Source organism: Panulirus ornatus, chromosome 15 (genome assembly GCF_036320965.1).
Source record: "Panulirus ornatus isolate Po-2019 chromosome 15, ASM3632096v1, whole genome shotgun sequence".
Taxonomy (NCBI): Eukaryota; Metazoa; Arthropoda; class Malacostraca; order Decapoda; family Palinuridae; genus Panulirus; species Panulirus ornatus.
The window spans coordinates 5,034,812-5,058,979 of NC_092238.1; the positions used below are offsets into that span (position 1 = coordinate 5,034,812).

The 24,168-nt window shown below is 46.0% G+C and overlaps 2 protein-coding genes across 4 annotated transcripts in view; one reads left to right on the forward strand and one right to left on the reverse strand.

The window, feature by feature from the left end:
* LOC139753708 (chaperone protein DnaJ-like) overlaps positions 1-24,168 on the reverse strand; it is a 294,700-nt gene that overhangs the window by 68,855 nt on the left and 201,677 nt on the right. The window lies entirely within an intron of this gene.
* On the forward strand, positions 799-22,429 carry LOC139753705 (histone-lysine N-methyltransferase SMYD3-like). The gene is made up of 9 exons (XM_071670424.1): positions 799-1,284; positions 5,396-5,573; positions 6,155-6,224; positions 8,342-8,469; positions 15,583-15,759; positions 18,292-18,430; positions 18,787-18,957; positions 19,948-20,110; positions 20,675-22,429. Exons 1-9 carry the CDS (start codon positions 1,133-1,135, stop codon positions 20,946-20,948), a joined length of 1,452 nt encoding a protein of 483 aa, XP_071526525.1. The 5' UTR covers positions 799-1,132; the 3' UTR covers positions 20,949-22,429.

Genomic DNA, 24,168 nt, shown 5'->3' on the forward strand with positions numbered 1-24,168 from the left:
TCAGCCCAAGCAGATGCAAGACAATGAGGATGGAACACAGAGTAAAGAGACTTCGATACGAATATTACGTGGCAAAAAATGACCCACAAGAATCTGTGTAAGAGAGGGACTTGGGAAGTCTATATTGTGCCTATCCTGTCCTTAAAGCTCCACCTTAGAATAAATGCAAGGGAGACAAATTGGCTGCTAGCAAATATTTCAATCGCAATTGAATAGATGAAGAAATATTCAGCAAACTATTCACAGAGTAAGTGAGATCCAAACCAGAATATGTATCTTAAGTCTGGTCATCGCACTGAGAAATGCATAAAGAACTAATAGAGAAGGTCCAGAAGGGGACAACAAAGATGGTACCAGAATTAAGACAGCTAAGTAACAGTGAGATCATAAAAGCCTCAGTTCTATTAGCTGAGTGACTTGATCATAACCATTAATTTTCTAGACCAGTCATATGAAATACACACACACACACACACACACACACACACACACACACACACACACACCCACACACACACACACACACACAATTTTGAAGCAGGTGGCGCTATTATAAGGTACTTATTACTAAAGTGTTTGCGTAAGGTGTTGGCTGTTGGTGTAAGGTGGTGAGTGTTTGTGTAAGGCGGTGAGTGGCGTGGTGGTGGTGGTGGTCAGGTTATCAGAGTGAGTGTAAGAGGTGTCAGGTGGAGGCATCATACGTCAAGCGGGAGCCATCATCCCACCTCCTCCTCCTCCTCCTCCGCCCACCACCCACCTCTCTCCCCAACACAGGACCGGTGCCAAAGTTGGGCCAGCACATCACAGGTGTTCGCTGCCAGCCGCGCACCCTGACCCTTCCTCCCTCCCCCTGCCACATATAGCCGTAATAACAATGAGACTCCACACCTGGCCAGATATAGCCAAGAGTGCCCCAGGTAGTGGACCATGGGAGGGAGGGAGGCAACTCGTTATCACCGCCCTCGTCATGGGTGTGACTCACCAGCGGGGTGTGAGGGAGGTGTGACCGTGGCGACGCGCGGTGTGTGTGTGTGTGTGTGTGTGTGTGTGTGTGGGGCAGGTGGCACACAGTGGAGGCAAGTCGGGCAGTGCCCCGTGACAGGTGGTGTGAGGCGGTCGTGTGGTAGGAACTATGCGGGATTTCGTCAGCCTGCGGGCTCAGGCCCTGCTGGCCAAAAAGCGAGTCAAAAGAGGCGACGTCCTCCTCACCTCTAAACCCTTCTGCACCTTGCTTGACGCCTCCGCCGTCAGCTGTTACTGCGAATACTGCCTCGCCTCCTACAGGTAGGTGCTCATTTTGTCTCCCCTCTGCTTTCACAGGATAGGTTAATCATTTTATACCTGTCTTAGACCGGGCGGGGAGGTGGATGGCGTCATTAACCAACGTGGAGCAGTTGGTTGATGGTGTCTATCGATTGTGCGGGAGGCAGTGTGGTTCCTGCTACAGCTTCTGGTATGGCTCAAGCAGCCGGTGTTGAAGTGGCGGGTAGGGCTACCTGGCGCTGGCCTGGGGAAGGTACGTAAGAAGGAACAAAAGAAATAACACAGAGAAAGGATTCTTTCTGATGAATCAACGCGTTACCCCAGATAGTCTCATAATTCTATAAGGGCATGTAATTGATATGGAGAAATACACTGAAAAAGACCAGGAAGGAAGAGCAGTTGGCATAGATGAAGGTATATGTGAGTAGGTTAATGAAGCAAAAATGAAGGTATTTGTGAGTAGGTGAATGGAAAGTCTCAGAGCATGGCAGGCCACTTCCCAGAAGAGCGCTACCAGGCAGAAAAGCTGTGATGATATCCTTAGGTGAAAACACTGAGATCATAAGACACGTCCAGAGAAGCAACGGGACCTACACAAGGTCATGAAGAAGGCGACATCCCATCAACTAGAGTCGAGGGGTGTGAGCGGACCCAAGACAATCTCCTGGAAGGTAACATTCCAGTATAGTGGAGGGAGAGCTAGTGTAGGACTGTATATGGTGTCTCAGAGGGACGCTGGGAACGTAGCTTTGAGCTCCAGGTTTGTCTCACTGGGATAACTGGTCTGGAAGCCACCGGAGGAGGTAATTTGGAAACCTCCATTAGGACTCGTTGGTTACCAAGAGGTATTAGGGAACGAGAGAGAGAGAGAGAGAGAGAGAGAGAGAGAGAGAGAGAGAGAGAGAGAGAGAGAGAGAGAGAGAGAGAGAGAGAATGTCATGAGGCGCCTTTACGAGCGAACCCAAAGGGCGACAAGCGAGTTCCCCCAGGAGTCATTGCTGGAACCATTGATATTTCTGATACACTTTGATGAATCATTAGAAAATGAAGACAGCATATCCGAATGTCCCTCCTGATCAAGAGATTATGAGTAGAGTTCTGAGCAACACAGAGTGCGAAGTAACCCCCACAAAAAACGCGCCAGAGGAGACATTAGAGGAAAATAGGAAACAGGAGGATCGGAGGGGATGTGTGAAAAACATCTCTTTGGAATAGTGGGCACGTAGAGGCAGCCCAGCAAATGAGAAGTGAATGAGGTGTACCAATAGGAAACTATTCAAAAACAAAATCTTTGCAACCAAATTGGAAGGCTAAGAGGATAAGTTAAACTGAAGTTCTTAAGGAAAGTTACCATCATTTTGATACTGAAACTTTGAATTGAGAGGATGTTTATTCCTGAGCGTAACAAGGCTAAGCACTAAATGAAGAATGGAATGAGACAAGATGAATCATTTGATGACTCAATTACCACATCATATAGAAGGAAGTATGACGAAGGATATTTTGAGAGCGTTACCACAGATGGAGAAAAGATTAAACGAGAATCTAAAGATGAAGTAATGAGGACCAAGAAGGCAGGGGAAATTATCATCACAAAGAGAGACACAGGATGAAAACCTACAACAAAATGATGATAAAATCATGAAAGAAAAAAGAAACAATAGAATAGTCAAAAAATCACGAAAATAATCAGCTACTGGATGAAGAAATTAAGAAACTAAGAAATTAATAAAAAAGAATGAATTCAAAAATCAAACTGACTGTAAGAATTAGGAAGGAAAGTAAACTGGGGAAACAGAGATCACCTGATGGAAAAAAAACTGAAATTAAAAATAATTGAAAGGTTAGGAGGATCACCTGTGGGTGCGTCCCAGAGATAAATGAAAAAAAAAGGCAATTCTCATCACGCAAAGATAAGTAAATGTTGAAAATAAAACAGGAGCAAGTTCTGGGGCAGATGAAGAGATACAGGAGGTGCTGATAGGTACATACGAACAGAGATCTGGGGATATCGAAAAAGGAAATATAAGGACATAGATAATTGATAAGCCAAGCGATGGAAAGGTCAAATCACAACACTCTGTGTGAGACAGAACAATCTCAGGGACAAGCTAAATTTTCAAGAGATACTGGTGGCTGGTTCCTATGAATGATACACAATAATAAGTCCTACGAAAAAGTCCTGTTAATCTTCAGTACATCAGAGAACTTTCAAAGAACCAGAACACTAATTTAACGAGAGCAGTATAGGCAATAAACAAGGTGATGCAAGAAGATGGGAGACATGGCCTTCTCACAGATGATAAAGTACAAATAGAAGGCGAGCTTAACTATGAGGAACTTGACTGGGAAAATGTACGTCCTCACGGAGGCGCAAGTCCTTGGAGTGTGCACGAGGAAACTTCTTCAACCAGTGAGTCACTTTGGTACACTCGAGTCAGTGAAGCTGGACACCGTCAGTACTAAATATCAGACGTGATAACACCACCCGGAAATAAGTGATCATGTAGCGAATGGGTGGAAATTGTAAATATCAGACGTGATAACACCACCTGGAAATATGTAATTATGGAGCGAATGGGTGGAAATTGTATATATCAGACGTGATAACACCACCTGGAAATATGTAAATATGGAGCGAATGGGTGGAAATTGTAAATATCAGACATGATAACACCACCTGGAACAAGTAATTATGTAGTGTATGTCTTTTGACTACGTGATGAATGAGGACATGGAAGGGAGATGAGGGAAAGAACACCAGACTCAGAGAGAATATACAAATCGCAGAGCTACAGATTAATTGAGGACTTAAGTAGAAAAAGAGTTCCCAAAATGGGTATGTAAAAAGATCAGATAACCGGGCAGGCATAAAGGTGGATTCTTCGAATAATCATATCTTTGTGGAATGTCAGAAGAACTGTGGACATTAAACAGTTCTCTGAAGGATGAAAAAAAAAAAGAGTAAGTTAAAGCCGTGGCAGGAAATGGAATGTGAAATTTGCGAAAAATGATTTAAAGAAATTCTTTCAAAGTATCAGAGTTGTGGATGACTGGGAATGAAATAAGTGATGGAACTGTGATGTACAGACAGTAAATGGTTGATCAGAATACTTGTTCTAGTTCAAGAGATGGGGAGCCAGAAGTGTAGAACATCCTCCCCATCCTATGGAAACAGTTAATTACGAAAAGGTAATTGCACATACAGACACACACAGACACACACACACACACACACACACACACACACACACACACACAGGTACGTATGTACACAGACAGACAGACAGACAGACAGACACACACACACACACACACACACACACACACACACACACACACGTACGTACGTATGCACCAGGGCGCGCGAGAAGTGCGCCATAAATTCACTATCACGAGAGCTGACTGTAAAGAAAATGTGACGTCACTTGGAGGCGGCCCAGATCCAGGGTGCTGAGGTGTGTATAATGCCAGGCTGGGGTGTGTATGATGCCAGGCTGGGGTGTGCATGATGCCAGGTTGGGATGTGATTGATGCGAAGCTGGGGTGTGCTTGATGCTGTTTACTGTACATTTGGTGCAGCGGAAACTAGCAGGTTTTCCCTTCTGTCCACTTATTAGTCGAATTTGGATCTGTAGTTTCTCCAGTGGGTAATCGATCTTGGAACCTACAGTCCGCCACTGGGAAGTCGAACTCAGATCTGGAACAAACCACTTCCACTGGTATGGAACACCAACAATCTCCCTCTAGCTATTTGGCATAAGAGCTAAAATTCATATGATCATCTGTGGGTAAGTAATATACAACACGTGCAGCAAGGAGGGACCGGCTGCAAGGACTAGGTGGAAGCAGCCCTTAGAGACCTTCCAGGCAGCGGCTCTGTGGCTGGCGAACTCGTGCAAATGGGACTCCGATAGAGTACCTCGGACCTAAGGCGCCTCTTGAGTCATTTACTTCAGGTTGTGGTAAACTTCAGTTTAAGTTAGAACTGTCTTTTCGACACTGACTCTCTCAATCTTTATACTGACTCAGTATCATACTGACTCAGTATCATACTGACTCAGTATCAATCATGTGGACAAAAATGAAGCTCTAGTGATCCAGCAGATGTCAAAGGTAGTGGTTCCTGCAGGAAGGACCGGTTGCTGACTTGGTGCAAGGAGTGTGGACGGGCATGTTACTGCAGCGACCGATGCCGGGAGCTGGCCGAGCCCTTGCATCGGCGGGAGTGTATAGTCTTCCGTCTCAAGCCGCACTACAAGCCTAAAGACTTCGCCAGGTTCCTCGCCAGGCTCATCTGGAAGCTCAAGGTTAGAGGTTCACGAGGTGTTTTTGTGAGTCGGGTGATGGCTTGAGTAACATAACCGGGTCCTTCTTTAACTCTGGCCTTCTATAATGCTCTCTGCTTCTTGAAAGCTAGTCCTCCCAACACTAGACGTGGGAGGCACATGTTTACTGTATGTTTAAATTCTTCCATCACTCACAAAGTTAACGTAGTTGCCCGAGAATTCAATGGCAACATTGCCTGCCTAACTGAATGGAACTCGGTCAAAAAAAGTCGGACAAAAGGGAGGTCAATAATGACCAAACTATCATGTTCCAAAATGCCCAATTTTGTCGGTCTTTTTTCACGTTTTTCCGTCCAGAACACCAGCCAGTGGTTGACATTTTCTTTGGCAACTGAGGTCAAATATGGCAACGACGATTTCCATTAATTCTTTTGTTCATGGCACTAAACAATAACCAATCGCCTTCAGTAGTGTGACCTCTTTTTTTAATATTCCTTAGCCACACTGAATAATAATTGCCTGAAGAGTTAATAATAGCCTTCTATTGTTTAAGAATTTATGGAGTGTGACAATTTAGATTTCTTTTATCAAACGTTTGACAGGATGGAGGGGATGAAATTGCCGAGAAAATTGATGAGAAAAGAAGTCGACGGTTTGATGACCTGGAGAGTCGTAAGTACTGGGGTGAAGACGACTAACACGCACGACCCACCTGTGCCCCTTGTCGTACTTACTGTATCCGTGTATACGTCCTCCTACTTACCTCCCTCCCTGTATACGTACTTCTGTCTGTTTGACTGTGTAGTAAGTCAATACATACACACACACACACACTCTCCACTCTCCCTCGTTAATATGACGAGGGTAGCTTGTGGATTTCTCCTCCAAATCCATCCTCACAGCTGCTTACCTCCTCCAGTCACACACACACACACACACATACCCACACACTCCCTCCCTCAGTGTCACTCTTCTCACCTTTTGATCATCCTTTCACACTTTCCATGCGTCTTTCTCAGATACAATTCTCTCCACCCTCTTCATTTATCTATCTTTACTTAATAAGCTTTTCAACACTGAATACTAATTGGACTTCTAGCATATAAACCTTTCAAAGTCAAATTCTCTCTTAGTTCATCTAAAGTGTCATTACATCAGACTCCCAAACAATCTACCTCAGCGTTTCTTAGTTGCAGACGTCCGTCTGTGTCGCTCATATTGTTGTATCCGACCGTCTGTACCGCTCACGCTATTGTATCCGATCGTCTGTACCGCTCATACCGTTGTACCCGACCGTCTGTACCACTCACTCTGTTGTATTTGATCGTCTGTACCGCTTACACTGCTGTATCGGACAGTCTATAGTAGTCCAAGGCTAAACAAGCAGATTACACTCACTCAAACGCATGCACCATCTTGCACAACACTTCCCCTGGATCAACTATTTCCCTGGCATTTCACCTGTAATTCCCTAACCCTATTGGAAGGTGTCAGGTGAATCCCAGCCTGTCTCCCGCCGCTTCACTCACGCACCATCACCAGCCCGTCCCCTCGCCTCTCCATCACACACCTCTACCAGATCGTCTCATATCCTCTACTCCCACAGAGTTCTTGCCTCTCCAACTTCACACACAACTGCCTCTTGTGTGCTGGTCCTCCTTGATCACCAGCATCACAGACCAACACCCACCCCCCACCCCTCGCCCTCTATCTAACCCTTTCCATCACTGTGGGGACCAAGTCGACGTCCCCACACTACCTTCCTAGCCCCCCCCCCCCCTCACTGTTGTGATCAATTCACAGAGAGTTTGTTGTTGTGTTTGTTCGGTACAACGATGAGGACCTCCAATTAGACAGACCACTAGTGTAGATCTTGTTCTTTAGCACACTGACAAAGTGGTTGGTTTAGAGAGATGACGAAGCCCCTTCCATGAGACGAGTTTCGTATAGAATGGTATGATAGTACAAGTTCTAATACTGAAACCTTTTTCTTTGTATCTTAAGGAGATAATGGTTCAAGTGATTTGGTGTTACTTTTAGACCAATACTAGAGATGTACTAACATATTTGATGTTGATCTAAAGATGTGGAATGTTTCTCTCTAAGTAGTTGATGTGAATAGAGGATGATAACAGTCGTCATATACTGACACAGGACAACAGAAATGGGTATCTTTGAGATGGGAATCACATCAGTTGGTAAGGAACTGGTGAGGGCCAATAGCCACGTAGAGCAGTGTTCCTATATACACTCGTCTCAATGTTTCATACTTTTCTCTTCCCCTCTGAGCCAACACAAGGCTGGGGGGGAGTGTGGGACTGATGCCGTTCCTTCATCTCTTCCTATAGTTTGGTGTGACACAGACACAACTGTTATGTGTCTCACTGAAGGTGTTGTTACTGTACATGACAAAGCTGAGAATTCGTCACTTTCTTCTATGAAATGAAGCAAAGGAAGTGGCAGTTTTGGCAGAAATCCACCACTGTTTTATGACGATAGTCGAGATTTCTCTGCTTGCACTGTGTTAGGGGGGAGGCAATGCCTCCTCTCTGCGATCCAGAGTACATTTTTAGGAGTGACAGAGATTATTCCTCAATCCATCTGAGACATGTGATATCAAGGAATATCAAACGCGAACAGAACATAGACGCATTTACGCATAAACTGATGTGAAACTGTATTATGATAGATAAACCATAATCCATTAACGGCGTAGAAAATGTGTGCAAAAAAATTGCCATAAAGTCTGCGAAAAGATACTAACCAGGGCGACGATGGACACATTTCAGACAGCCGGGAGATCAAGGACGACCGGGAACAGATGAAGTACCTGGACTCCCTCATGCCCGACCTGCTGGTGCTGGTGGGCAAGAAGAACCTGCCGAATCGCGAGGACCTCATCACCATCTACGGCAAGGTGAGTCGTTGTCCCCCTCCCGCGCTGTGGTACGCTTCCGCACTATCACCTCTGTCTCTCTAGATCTCTCCGTCTGTGGTCCTCTCTCTCTCTCTCTCTCTCTCTCTCTCTCTGCTTTGCAGCATTTACAGTTCCTTCCTTATGTACTGGCATTTTTCCCTTCTTCAGGTACTGGCCTTCTCCCCTTCTTCAGGTACTAGCCTTCTTCCCTTCTTCAGGCACTGACCTTATCCCTACTTCAGGTACTGACCTTATCCCTTCTTCAGGTACTGACCTTATCCCTACTTCAGGTATGGCTCCTCTTGTTCATGACATGTCATGTTTCTCCTTTCCTCATGTGTTCTTTCCCCTCCCTGTTTCAGATGTCCCGTGGCTGGAGCTGTGCTCTCTACTTATTCTTCATGTGCTTTACCTCACCCTACCCCAGGTGTACCATCCTTTCACCATTACCGTCCTGCAGTCACTTTACCATCCTGTAGTGACTGTACCATCCCTTCACCGTCACTGAACCATCCCTTCACCGTCACTATACCATCCCTTCACCGTCACTGCACCATCACCATGCACCGTCAATCTACCACACTTGCACCGTCATTGTACCATCTCCTCACCGTCACTCTACCATCTGGGAGCCATCACCATCCGTCACCATCCGCGCCAAGTGTAATCTTGACGTCCCTCTGGCCTGACAGGTGGCGGCGCATCGGTCACATCACGCGCGCCAGCAGGGTAACACTGCTGGCTATATTCCTGGCTATTTTGACGTTGCCTATACCACTGGCTATAAACCCCTGAATATCGTATACTACGAATATTCCTTATACCCTTGGCTCTATGTTTTGTTTTATGTATTCCTATCGATTCGTTATTCATTATGATATATTCTTGTCTCTTATGGCGATAAAGACGTTACAGATATGGAGTAAACTTGTCTTTTTCTAAGTCTGGTTATACTGCAGGCTACATTCTTGCCTGGCTACACTGTTCATGGCAACCTTTTTGTTTGGGTAATTTTATTGGCCATTTCTTGTCTGTTGCTCTCTAGGTTATGATTCTCCCTCTGTAGACCACGTCTTAATCATGGTTCTGCTGCTTGATTATCGCCTTGATTATCAAGTCTTAATGTTTATTATGCTCGTACATAGAGCAATGGCCGCTGACTGGAGACTGCTATAAATAGCTGACAAGCGAAGTGTAGCTGATGGTAAACGATGAATGCTGTGGGGTGACTGGAGATGGCTGAAGATGGACTGTGATCGATCGACGATAGCTGGGAGTACAGACGATAGCTTGATGGCAGATGTGTATGTATGTGAAGCTGAGTAGTCTGAGTATTGCAGACCCACTGCAAAGGTGATTCCGCCGTTCGGAAGGAATTGTGCGTAAGGTTCGCATCGCCACTGAAGATCAGAGAGACGATCGTGTCAGCAAATGAAGTCTAGGGGACAAAATGGTAGGTTCCACGGCTGAGTTGGGGAGTTGGGGAGGAGGGCTTTTGGGGAGCAGGGGTACTGGGCTTGGGCTGCTGGGGAGTGGGGAGGATAAGGTCTGGAAAGCTGGGGGGGGGGGGGGGGATTGGGAATTAGAACGGTGATACGAACGGAGGAAGTTAGGAGACGGTGCATGGGGTCGCTGGGGAGTGGGAGACGGTGGATGGGAAGGGAAGATACTGGGGGGGAGCTCAGAGACGGGACATGAGGATGATTGGATCAAGAGGTGGAGGTTAGGGTTGTATTATGGGCCAGGGGGAAGGTGAGGGTCTGTGTATCAGCTGAGGTGACGCAAGGCTCTACCTGTCACACCTCCTGGTGTATTAATACTCTCTCTCTCTCTCTCTCTCTCTCTCTCTCTCTCTCTCTCTCTCTCTCTCTCTCTCTCTCTCTCTCTCTCTCTCTCACATTTGGGTTGTCACTGGTAATACATACCGCAGCACAAACAGTGGTATTCACAGTTCAGCAGGCACACTCTGGAACTTGACACACGTCGCCAAAACAGCAAGTGGAAACCCCTCACCAAGAACAACACGGGCGGGCATGAGAAGCAAACATACACACGGAGGATCGCTGCTCTCCCTGCCAGGCAGAGGGAGTCAAATCTGTGCCCTGAGGAGGTCACACCCTGGGTGTGTGTGTGTGTGTGTGTGTGTGTGTGTGTGTGTGTGTGTGTGCGTGTGTCTGTTATAGATAGATAGATAGATAGATAGATAGATAGATAGACAGACATGTGGATAGATAGGTAGGTAGGTGGGTAGGTAGATAGATACATAGGTAGATAGATAGATAGATAGATAGATAGGTAGATATGTGGATAGATAGGTAGGAGGGTAGGTAGGTAGGTAGATAGACAGATGGATACAGAGATAGACAAAGAGAATGATAGAAATATGGATGGAGATAGCTGAAAAGACACTTAGACTGATAGATAGTTAGAATAGATAGATAGATAGATAAATGGATAGATAGATGACAGATAGATGTACAAGTACGGTGAGAATATATTTCTTGGTATGTGCATGCAAAAACACGCGCAAGTGGGAGTTTAGAGCAACATTACTACGTGCGCGCGAGGATGGTATGTTGACGTACAGAAATACATGTGTAGGGTCATGTGTGTGTGTGTGTGTGTGTGTGTGTGTGTGTGTGTGTGTGTACCTGCAGGTCCCGGCATGGCGGGTGAGGACCCAATTATAGACGGGTAATGAGGCGCTGCTGCTGAAGGTTAGACTGGAGTCAGGCATGCAGAGACGATGAGCGATATGTAACCAACAACATATACCTCCAGAGGCCCACCCGAGCTCGAATCCCGGTGACAATGGAGCAGTTAGGATCAACCTAAGGATCTCTTATACCCTCCTAGTTTCCCACTCTTTCCCTAACTTTATCTTTCTCACTGCTTTTCTTTAGAACGGCGGAAGAACCTTCTCCCAAGGTCTTCTACTTGCAACATCCCCGTCCCTCCCGTTAGTCAGCAGACAAGTGAAAATATTTAGAGCTTTAACCGCCAGCTACCTGGATCTGATCTCTCCAGGTCTTTATGTGAAAGGCATGTCTGCCTTCCACCTTCACACACAACATACCAGGGTTCCATACCCTGCCCCGTCTGCCCTGTGACGTCACCACCGTCCTTCACCTGCAGGCCCAAGGCCCCTCCCTAACACACCTCCCTCACCGGATCTGTCTGTTTTTCAAGGGTCACTCTCCCCCTCCTCACACCTTCAACCTGACGATGCTAGGCGTTCCTCTGAGAGAGAGAGAGAGAGAGAGAGAGAGAGAGAGAGAGAGAGAGAGAGAGAGAGAGAGAGAGAGAGAGAGAGAGAGAGAGAGAGAGAGTCCTTAAATCAAACTTTTATCTCACCAGTTCGCCAAGTTATCCCTTTTCATTTTTCTTCGTTCAGTTTTTTCCATTCATACCAAATATTTCTGATCTACTTACTTGATTTCTTACTTATTTGTTTTGTTTTGTAGAAATTTCATCAATCGCTGGCCAAGGCAAAGTACTGTAAAGAAGCGACGAGTTTATTACTCTTGCTTATCGAGGTAGGATGACACAGTCTACAGGGGAGGGTGCAGGAGGCACGCTTACGACCACTCATTGGTCTGTGGTAAGGACATGGCACCTACCACTCACGCCAATCCTTTACCGAAACACCCTCCACCTCTCATCAATATCTGTCGCGTTGATTGTTGACGTAGGTACAGTTGCTGTCACCACCAACACTCACCAACAACAACGAGTCTCACCAACACACACACACACACACACACACACACATACACACACACACACACACACACACACACATACACACACACACACACACACACACACACACCCTTCTTCCCCTCCAACACCAGATTCACCAACACATATCCTAGCACCCGGCAGCGTGCAAAGATATTGTTGTCACTCCATCCCTGACTCCCACCGTACTCATCTACTGATCCCTTTGTTGACTGTAAGGGGTAGAGAGGGAGAGGGAGAGAGAGAGAGAGGGGGAGGGGGCAGCGGAGAGCCTCTCTACTCTCTCTCTACCAGCCAATTGTCTCGTCCGCTTGTTCTCTGGGGAAGGACTGGGGCGCGAGGTGAGGGGAGGGTTGTATTGTCACCACCCTCATCACAAACATTGTGTTGAGGTGAGGGAGGAATGCGATATCCAACGTCCATTCTGACCCCTTCACCCGTCACCCCTTTCCTGACGTGTTGCAGGGTCAGAGGGAAGGTCGTGCAATATTCAGGGAGAGGTAAAGGTCGTATTGCAAGAGAGGATGAAGTTCGACACCAGGGAGAGGATGGAAGGTCGTCCCAAGGGAAGGGTGAAGGTCGTGTCTGAACAGCCCATGACATCACACAGACCAAGGGGAGGGGGAAGGGAGGAAGGTCGCCCCCTGCCCCGTCCACTGGGCCCATGTTGACACTAAAGAGGAGGGGGGGAAGGGGGTGGTGGAGGCCAAGAATAACCATGAGTCAGTGGAACAGCTGACACACCTCACGCACACCTGCTAACACCCACCAGTGGGGGCCGCCCATCCTGCACCACCCACTTAAAAACACCCATCAGGGGTGACCCATCTGAGGCCCTCCATCTAAGGTCGTCCACCTAAGTTCGATCACATGAGGACTTCCGCTTCAGAAACTCCATATGAGGCCGTCCACTTATGAACGCTCACTTGAGGCCGTTCATCTGAGGTCGCCCAGCAAAGGCTTTCCACCAGCAGTCATGGTGGCAGCAGCAGCCAGGTCAGCAGTCATGGTTGGGAAGGGGATATTTTGGTCGTAATTCGAACGGGAATAACTCGCGCAAAAAATTGACTGACGTCGAAATAAACATTGACCCCCTTGTAGCCTGCCCTCACCTGGGTTCTCACCCGCCTCACACTACTATTTCACAGGACCCTCACTACTCTCTCACGTGCCACCTACTACCACCTGACAGGCCCCTGACTCGCCTCTCATACCACTTCACCCGTCCCTCATTACCACCTCACCCTTTTCATCACCACCATCTCATCCATCCCTCTCTACCATCTCATAGGCTCCTTACGAACACTTTACTCGCTCCTCACAACAACCTTATAGGCCTATAACCCCATTATTAGCCCTCTAAACATCTCACCTCCTTGGCTGCTCCAGAATATTGGCTTCCTCACTTTCCCATTCCATTCCAGTCCGTTCCCCCTTCCACACCTGCATACCCTCACCAGAAAACCCCCTGCTCTCTTCCCTTTCCCACCTCCCCCCTCCCCTTAGCACCTCGCCTCCCTTCGCTGCCTCAGAGCAGGTGTTCGCCAGGTGTGGGTATAAACAGTGGCGGCAGATGAGGGGAGGCTCGCTCCTCACCTCACACCTCCCTCCCACCCTGTGCCGTAGACCCGGAGGCGACCCGACTCACCCACTGGTATTTTTAACTCGAAGGGAAAGTCGCCCGATCTCACATAACCAGCTGGATTGGTAGCCAGTTACCCCATGAACCAGCTACCTCTCCAGGCAGCTGGCATAACAAAGCGACAGGTCTGAGAACCAACACACACACACACAGACACACACACATACACACACACACACACACACACACACACACACACACACACACACACACATATGAAGTCTTCTCACACATTCATGTATCATTATTTTTTTTCGTCCATAAAGATGATAATGTAACATCAAATAGCTATCAAGCACATCCTTCCTAGAGACCCGCTAGTGACCTTACCCTCTCCTTAACCTCTTGTATAATTTGCAAGTATTTCTGGCTGTTGTCCTGCGTCTGTACAAGGAGCATGGCAGCATTCTCCCAGTGTCTCAGCGCCTGTGCATGTGTCAAGTCGTGAAGGTAACTCTCCCATTATTGTTCATGTTGCCAACGCTGACGACGCGTCGCCCTGACTGTCAGGTTATTCTTACCATGAGTACTGCATATCGTATTACATGTGGCTTCGTTGTTTTTTTTTTCCCTTAACATAGCAACGTCAGGGTGTTGCACGAGGGGTAGCGAGTTCTGACTTGACCCTGAGAGGTGCGTTCTGACGGGAGGACAAGCCAGTTGTCGCCTCACGTGCTCTGGCGTAGGGCAAGACATTACAGGTCTTCAGCGAGCGTGAGGGGTACAGACATACGCAAACCTGGACGATTGTGACGCATATGATGAGTGTGGGCTGAGTGTCCTTCCCAGAGATGGGGACTGAGGACCCCACACATCATCTGTACGATACCATAGTTACAAGCACATACCACACAGGACGAAGTATATAAGGTACATAGGTACAATTACGTGCACTAGTTACGTTGATGAAGCTCAGGGACATGCAAATAGAAGAACATCTTCAAAGGATAACTATTCAAAAAGTTCATAAAACATGTAACTGGGAAGCACTACTGTCGACAATACATGAGGCATTCTATCACGTTATGTTGCAGTGTTTATGTGGCGCGTCAAATAGCTTATACCGAATTGTATTCACTTTAGGATTACGGCCTGCATGCCTGCCAGATACATCTGTACCTCATCCTAATCCTGGGTGTTACGGTACCACAATGTCTAGTTCTGGCCTTGTGCCTACCTACCAGTGAGGATGTACGGTGGTACCTGGGTGGTACGTGGTAGCTCAGCACCTCTTAGATATGATTCCTTAAGGCCTTTGCGGATCAGTTACGGACTAACGGAAGCCACTGCTGACTCTCCCGCAGTCTAGCGTCTGAGAGCGGCTATGAACTGCTGCTGTACGCCTCCTGTCTCCCTCCGCCACCCCGTCTCACTCCCCAGCACGAGCCATAACGCGCGGTGCTGTGCTTCCTAGCCTGCTGCCCCAACTCCCACGACACTTAGTGTGCTGTACTCCTCTTTAGTCCCAGCCCAAGGACATTGCTACCCCTCTCCCAAGCCCCAACTCCCTCGATACATGTTATACTGTGCCTCCTCTCCCCTGTCCCAGCTCCCAGTACATGTAGAGCACAATGTCCCTCTCCCAAGCCCCTCAAGACCCAGGGATGGGTCAGAACCGGCGGAGTTCTGTGCCCCCTCGTCCTCACCCCAGTCCCCAAGTCCAGACCATAAACTAGCGATGAAAGACTGGCTCACGTGGTGCACTGTGCCCTTCATCTCCTCCCCTGCAGGTACTGGTGAACAGCTTCTGTCTACTGGATGACCTCCTGACGCCCATCGGCACCAGCGTCTACTTGGCTGCCTCTATCATCGACCATTCCTGTGCAGCCAACGCCTTCGTCTCCTTCATCGGCAACAAGCTGGTGGTCAGGTCGCTCGTCGACTGGCCTGACCTCGACTGGAGCAGGGTACGTTCATTAAGGGTGTGTGGTGCACGGTATGTCTATTGAACGTATGGGGGACAAGGAGAGTTCTTTTAATGCATGGAGCAGGGAACGTTCCTCAAATTCATAGAACAAGGAACGCCCCTTAAATGTATGGAACAAGGAACGTTCTTTCACTGCACGGAACAAGGCACGTTTTTTAAACTATGGAACAAGAAACGTCCTCAGTGCATGGAACAAGGAAGGTTCCTTTAAGCCACGGAACAAGGAACTTTCGCTTGATGCTTGGAGTATGGAGCATGGTTTTAACGTACATAGGAGGTGACTTTAACACAGCCAGCCTTGCCGAAGATGATAATGATGATGATAATGATAATGATAATAGCATAAATAATAATAATAATGATAATAAAGATAATAATGATAATAATAATAATAATAATAATAATAATAATAATAATAATAATAATAATAATAATGATAATAATAATGATAATAATGATAATAATAATAATGATAATAATAATAATAATAATAATAATAATAATAATAATAATGATAATAATAATAATAATAATGACAATGATAATGATAATAATGATAATGATAACAATGAAAATGATAATAATTATAATGATAGAATAATAAGGCAAATAGGTACATTATCTTCGTCTCACTCCCACACGATCAACCCCTTGACTCACCCTCACAGATCTTCCACTCACACTGCCCATCTTGGCCATCTGGGTCAGAACGTGTCCCTGTAGGCTGCTGCCATGTAATGTGTCAAGATGCATTACTGACAACCTCTATATAAATATACATCTTCATACCGCATGACACGTCATAATCCTTACATTACCAAATGCAGACGGATCGCGCACCCAGTCATCCCGGTTCAGCCACCATTGTCTCTATGTGTGCTAATGATGATAGCAATTAGCGCTACTTAGTTCCGCTGAAGCATGAGGAGTTTCATGGGTTATCGCGTCTTCGTAATTTCTCCCTTGGTGCTTCGTGTTCACCTAATTTACTCCGTCATCCATTTCCACTCGTTTCTTCTCGATCCATTTTCTTCTTCCCTTTATGAGTGGTTAATGTAATGCGTCTCTCTCTCTCTCTCTCTCTCTCTCTCTCTCTCTCTCTCTCTCTCTCTCTCTCTCTCTCTCTCCAGGGTTCCATGTGTCTTTGGTCACCCGATCCCGCCACTGGCTGACGGTATCTGCATGATATATACCGATAGATAGATCCTCAAAGTACCAAAGCTCTTTCCTACCTAAAACTTTTAGATTTATCCTAAAATTTGATTTTAGATTTCCTCTGAGTCTGCGAGTTTTTGAGAAAATCTTTTCATATCTTTGACGCTCTTCATGAAATTGATTTCTAAATGACGAAATTGGTTTTGCTGATCGTGTTTGTATTTTTTCTAATTCTAACTTCGCAGTCGATAGAATTTGGTGACCAGAGCTAAAGATCATGTCGGGAATGTAATCTAATTATGATATCATACAGGCTAGATATTATGATTGTCGTCTTGTAATTCAAATTTTCTAATACGAAAGCAAACATTACGTTTATCTTATTATATGCTGATAAGCCTTGTTTTGCGTATTCTAGATCATTACCACCACTAAAAGGACTTTCTCTCCTTGTGCCTCGACAGATGGCTGACCAAACATTCACCATTATAACCAAAATGCGTTGCACTGCATTTATAGATATCAAAGGTCATTAGCCCAGCTGTTAGGCATTGCATCAGTCCATCCAAATCTTTCGTGAATTGTGAAACAAATTTCATTTGTTTGGCTTCATTTCCTAACTTCGTATCACTGTTAGATTAGGTGAGGTCCCTCGTGAGTCCTGTCCTCAGGTTATTGGTAGAGATGATGAAAACAACAGAGGGCCAAGAACACAGACCTGTGGTACCTCGCGCGTCACGCTGAACTAATCGGATGCTTCCCTGTTTAGCGCCACTGTCCCTCTAGTCTGTACCCTTGTCCTTTGTAGAGGAAGGGGAAAGGGATAGGAAGGGAAGGAAATGAGAGGAAGAGGAGAAAGTGGAGAGGAATAGGAGGTAAAGGGGATGTTAAAGTGAGGGAGGTAAGGAAGGTAAGTGGACTATTCCTGTGGAGTTCATACATCACAAGTGCCGTGTGGAGATAGGCTGGGGTGTGCCGCCGTGCCACTAGGTGGAGGCAGGTGGCAGGGGTGCGGTGGTCACCACTCAGCCCCTGAGCAATGAATGACCTCGTTAATGAAGCAGGTGCACAAGCAGCCAGCTCTCAAGAGCACCTACCGGAGAAATATCTGGAGACGAATGGAGGAGATAGGATAAGCTGAGCTGATATAAGACGACTGAATGAAACAGGCTTCAGTGAGAGGAATGAAGGAACGAAAACAGAACAAAAGACACTTACTGATACGATATTAACGAATATAAAAGAAAATTGGTATTAGATAAAGACTGCTACATAGTGTTATGTTTTGACTACGATTCGAAATATGGGGAGGAGTGTGTAGCGTCAGGCCACGACTCATCGTTCTCTCCTCCGTCAGGTGCGTATTAGCTACCTGGACGCCATGGACTGTCGTCAGCAGCGGCAGGACTATCTGCGTCACCATTATTACTTCACCTGTGACTGTCGCATGTGTCGCGATGACGCCCACGCCCGTACCGCCTCCACCGTCCCCTGTGGTGAGTCTTCCACACACACACACACACACACACACACACACACAGACACACTCGGTGTTTCGACGCCAAATTTTTCCGATTAATTTTGGCGGTGTTTGAATACTTTTCTCTCTGTTTTTAGCGTTAATATCTTTTGAAAATTGACCAGAGTTTAAACTTCTCGTGAGAGCTATCTTGGATACCTGAAAGTCTTGTTCTTATCTTTTGTATTTCGACCTTAAGGTCAGATTCTTAAGAAAAAGTTAGATATCTAAGAAAAGACTTTCTTAATAACTTACTTTAGCGTAAAACTGACTATATTAATTGTTCAATCCTTTACCGCTTGCGGCTTGCGTGTGTGTTCCCGCGTGCGGCAGGGTCTCCCACTTGCGGCGCCCCAGTGTACATAGACGAGACGGCTGACGGAGGCGTTGGGCCCTGCGACGCATGCGGCTTCAAGGATTTCCCAGACTACCTGCCGCAGGACTACAGGCGGGTCGCCGCCTACAGCAGGAAACACCTGAAGGACCTCAACGAGGTCAACCCAGGTAATGTGGTGGTCACGACGGGCTGAGGAGCAAAGGGTCAGGAGGTGTATTGACCCTGTAGCGTCCTTGACCTCCCGTATCATGGGGTCAGGAGATTTGCTTATGAGTTCAAAGGTATCCTAACTATATGATAACCTGTTGATATCTTCTAACTGTATTATAACTAGTAGATATCAATTATCTATATGATATCTACTAGATATTGACTCACTATAAGATATCGAGTAGATATTATTAACTAAGAATATGACATCTATTGGATATTGACTAACTATACGACGTCCAATAGATATGAATTAACTCAATGAAATCTAGTAGATATAAACTAACTTTACGATATCTAGATGATATACACAGCATCCAACTTAATGGAATTCCCTTAGATTATGTCCATCTAACTATAATACATTAAATGTTTAATGGTGTAGTTCTCAAATTGCTACGTAGAGAAACACACTTGTCTAAATATCCTGCTATCATTTAGAAGTGACTTAGAATAGTTGAAAAGAAGGTTTGAAGTTATGAGCAGCAGCAAACTGCCAGTTTCTGCCACACCCAACAACCTTCCTCAGCCTCCCACACCTGCTGCTGCCGACAGTCCTTCATAATGACGTCATTAAACACCCCAAATGGGAGGCTGAAAGTACCAGATCACTGACCTTAATGACAGCGAGAGGTCGGACGTGCGCCAGGCACCACAGAACACCACCTGGGCTGAAAAGCTGTAATAGCCTCTCTGTCATGTGGAGTTATGACCATGAGTAACAGAACCGAATGAGGTCTTTAGACACACACACACACACACACACACACACACACACACACACACACACACACCATATTTTGGGCTATCAACACTAACTGATAAGAGGGACGTAAGGCAAGGCTCCTGTAGAAGAATGGGTCTTGAGGATAGATAGTATCTGAGCTGTGTGTGACGTGTTGGGTGAGCAGGGCACCTCTTAACCCCCTGTCCTCGTTCCCTGGCAGAACTGGAGGTGTGGAAGGAGGTGGTGGGAGCGCAGGAGGGGGTGATGCATCCCCTCAACGTGCTGCGAGCCAAGGCGACTGACGCCCTCCTCTCCGCCACACTGAACCTACGGGCCTGGCACACCGCCTGGGGCTACGCCAAGCAGAACCATCTGGCCATCAGGTAAGACACTGTCTGACACCTGATTGACCATCAGGTTAGACACCTGCCTTCTGGGTAGCCATCAGGTTAGACCTACAACCTACCAGGTGGCCATCAGGTTAGACCTAGTACTTACCGGGTAACCATCAGGTTAGACCTACTACCTACCAGGTAACCATCAGGTTAGACCTACTACCTACCAGGTAACCATCAGGTTAGACCTACTACATACCAGTATATATAACTTTTTAAGACCAAAAATGAGTATGTTTGGAGAGACGACACAGCTTCCCTTCTCTGAAGCCATATTTCATTAATGAGTATATAATCTGTCAAAATCGAAATATTTGAAAAAAAGAAGGAAAATATTCCTGTATTCCCTTAAATCATTTACATATTCTTGTACTGCTTGATGCTGCTTGTGTATGTGTTACTTACATCTTCTTGTTACTTCCAGTTGACGCTACATGCGTATATGTTACTTACATCATCTTGTTACTTCCTGTTGACGCTACATGCGTATATGTTACTTACATCATCTTGTTACTTCCTGTTACCGAAGTTCCTTCCTTCTCGTCCCATCAGGCATTACTATGGCACCAAGCACCCGACCTACGGCCTCTTCCTCATGAAGCTGGGCAAGATAGAGCTCACCAACATGGAGTCCCGCTTGGCCCTGGAGCATCTGGAGGAGGCCGAAGAAATCCTCGAGGCGGGCCTGGGGTCCAACCACCCGCTGGTCTTCTACGACCTGACGTGGCTCTTGGTGCAGGCCAGCGAGGAGACCCGAGTCGAGATCCAGAGGTCCCTCATGTACGGTGACCACCATCCACACGGCGTTAACCGCGGCAGGAGCTGAGGGAACCACGACCCTGGCACACTTGACACTTGAAGCTCAACGATACAGGAACACTTGACACTTGAAACTCAACAATACAGGAACACTTGACACTTGAAACTCAACAATACAGGAACACTTGACACTTGAAACTCAACAATACAGGAACACTTGACACTTGAAGCTCAACGATACAGGAACACTTGACACTTGAAACACAACGATACAGGAACACTTGACACTTGAAGCTCAACGACACAGGAACATTTGACGAAGCTCAACGACACAGGAACATTTGACGAAGCTCAACGACACAGGAACACTTGGCACTTGAGGCAAAGGCTATACCTCACTCCTCCCCTGTGTCGCTATGAGCTTCGGCATGATAGATTTTTGCTTCTGTCTTGTACAACTGGTGAGTTAGCGAGCCGAGTTGATGCTGAGTACAGCAAAAAACAGCGCTAGTGCAAGGCAGGCCATCGTTGGCGTGACGTGTCCTCGCAAGGCTACCGTTGTCCAAAGTGAATTCGACGTCCACGTCTAACTACTGTTGCTCATAATGACGAGGAGGATGTCCAGGTCAGGCTGACCACCGTTGACAAAGACGATTGCTAAATTCGTCATACGACAGATCTTCTTCAGAGGCCTACGCTAGACACATCTAAAGGCACAACACACACACACACACACACACACACACACACGTCTCAGCAAGCCTCAGCCAACACAGATCATATTGTCATATTGTGGGGAAAATCCTACCACGGTTTGTGGCGAATTAAGGATTTTCATTCATCTATTATTGTCACGTATCAGGAGGTGTGGTATCACGCTAGCTTCTGCCTAGTCCTCATGCTGTGGTAGTGTTCCATCAACCCATTCATGGCCATCTTTCAGTTCACGTCCAAAATAGGATTCACAGGTATAGATAAGGGCAAAGAATTCTAAGGATGAGCGCATTCATATTTCACGGGAAATGCTATGTATATATATATATATATATATATATATATATATATATATATATATATATATATATATATATATATATATAGGAGATAAAGAACACTTCCCATGTATTCCCTGCATGTCGTAGAGGACGACTGAAAGGGGAGGGGCAGGGGGCTGGAAATCCTCCTCTCTCGTTTTAACTTTTCCAAAAGAAGGAACAGAGAAGGGGGCCAAGTGAGGCTAATCCCTCTAAGGCTCAGTCCTCTGTTCTTAATGCTACCTCGCTAATGCGGGAAATGGCAAATATGTACGAATATATATATATATATATATATATATATATATATATATATATATATATATATATATATATATATATATATATCACGTATGTTTATACATAATCTAATGTTAGCTTGTTTATGGGTAAGATTATCTTACAGGTATTGCTTCAGCCTTAAGTTAGGGGTAATGATGTGACTACACACACACACACACACCTATATGTGTGTGTCGGTCCCTTTATGCAGAATAAAATTTACTAATGACAATATGTGTTTCATTGAAGGATGAAGAGACTGCATGGTTGTGTACTGAGAGCCAGCAGCTTACGTGTGGGTGAGACAGAGAGAAAAGACAGCCAAGCCTCACACACTACATTATGGTTTACCTTTACGCCACTATATAACCTGGTCGCTCCATCTTACATATCGTATCATTCTAGGTATTTTGTATCCAACGTAAGTTTCTCCCCTTCCCGAATGTTCAGGCCCTGATACCTCAAAGTCTTCCTTTATCCCAACCTTCCAACCTATTGTCTGCCCCTCTTCCTTGCTCCGACTAATTCTGACACACAGGTTCTCTTTTGTGAGTCTCTCTTCGCTCATCCTCTCCATATTCCCAAACCGTTTCAGCATAACCTGATCGATCGTCTTTGTTAGTGTTCAAAACCACATTTCTCTGACATTCATTTCTTCGCATCAAACGGAGAACCCGCTCTATGCCACAAACTGTCATCAGGAATTTCATATCAAACACAACCACTCTTCTTCCTTTTCTCTGTGTTCAGGAGTAAAGAAAACGTATTCATATAACATTGCCGGGACTCGTATACTTTCAAACATACCCGATTTTGCCCTTAGAGACAACAACCTTTTTTTCTCTCCATTTCTTGTCGCACCTGAGAACTAAGCTCATTCGTCTATCCAGTAATTCACTGCAGCTCTCATGGTCTCAATTGATGCCACGTCCACCACCAGGTACCTAAAACACATGACTTCCTCCAACTCCAACCCGTTTAAACACCTGCTCAAAACACCTTTGTATGACATGACACGCCTCCCACTGCGCCTCATGTCTTTAACTTTATTCAAGTGTATTTTCGACTTTCGTCTGTGACACACTTTTATAAGCGCTGTCGCCAGCCTCTCGAATGTCTCTCTGGAGTCTGCCACCAAAGCCGTGTAATCTGCAAACAGCAGGTGATTCCCTTTCCATACCCTTCAACCTCCAACGTACTTAAGATTAGTGGTTACCTTCCTTTGCACCTTATCCTAAGAGCAGATTTAACAGCCATGGTGACACCGCACATCCTTGACTAAAGCCCAATTTCACCGGGAACCACTTGCCATCCTTTCCTCCTAGCACATATGCCTTGCTTACTTACGTTTCTAAGATTTCATGAATGCTGGGAACAAGTTACTCTCTCCCGAGTTCTCCTCACACACCTTCGTCAAACAAAACATCCGGTCCACATATCCTCTTCCAAACCAATAAGTGCGCGACACGAACCTCTCCCTCCCTACTCTACTACTCGCCTTACCAAGTATACCTCTTCCTTCGCCTTCGTCCTTTCACTAACCCCGATCTTTACATTCCTCAGTATATCCGAACCACTGTACCCCATTCTGTTTCACTTACGGCTGGGTCATCCAGGTTTCTCTCAGTAAACATTACACCTTCCTCCCCCTTACTCTCATGCTAGAAGCAACCACAAGCATCCACACAACCCTGACCTGATGAAACTGAGGAAAAACCTCAAGTTTGGTTCCTTCCTCTGCTCCCTGATGATCCTTGTTTTTAAGGAAGAGATGTGACAAGAGGGAAGGGTTTCCAGTCCCCCTGCTCCTCTCTCTCTCTCTCTCTCTCTCTCTCTCTCTCTCTCTCTCTCTCTCTATACCTCTCTACCTCTCTATCTATCTATCTATCTATCTATCTATCTATCTATCTATCTATATATACATATATATATATTTGCATATAGAAGAGAGAAAAATGAAAAGTGTTTTCA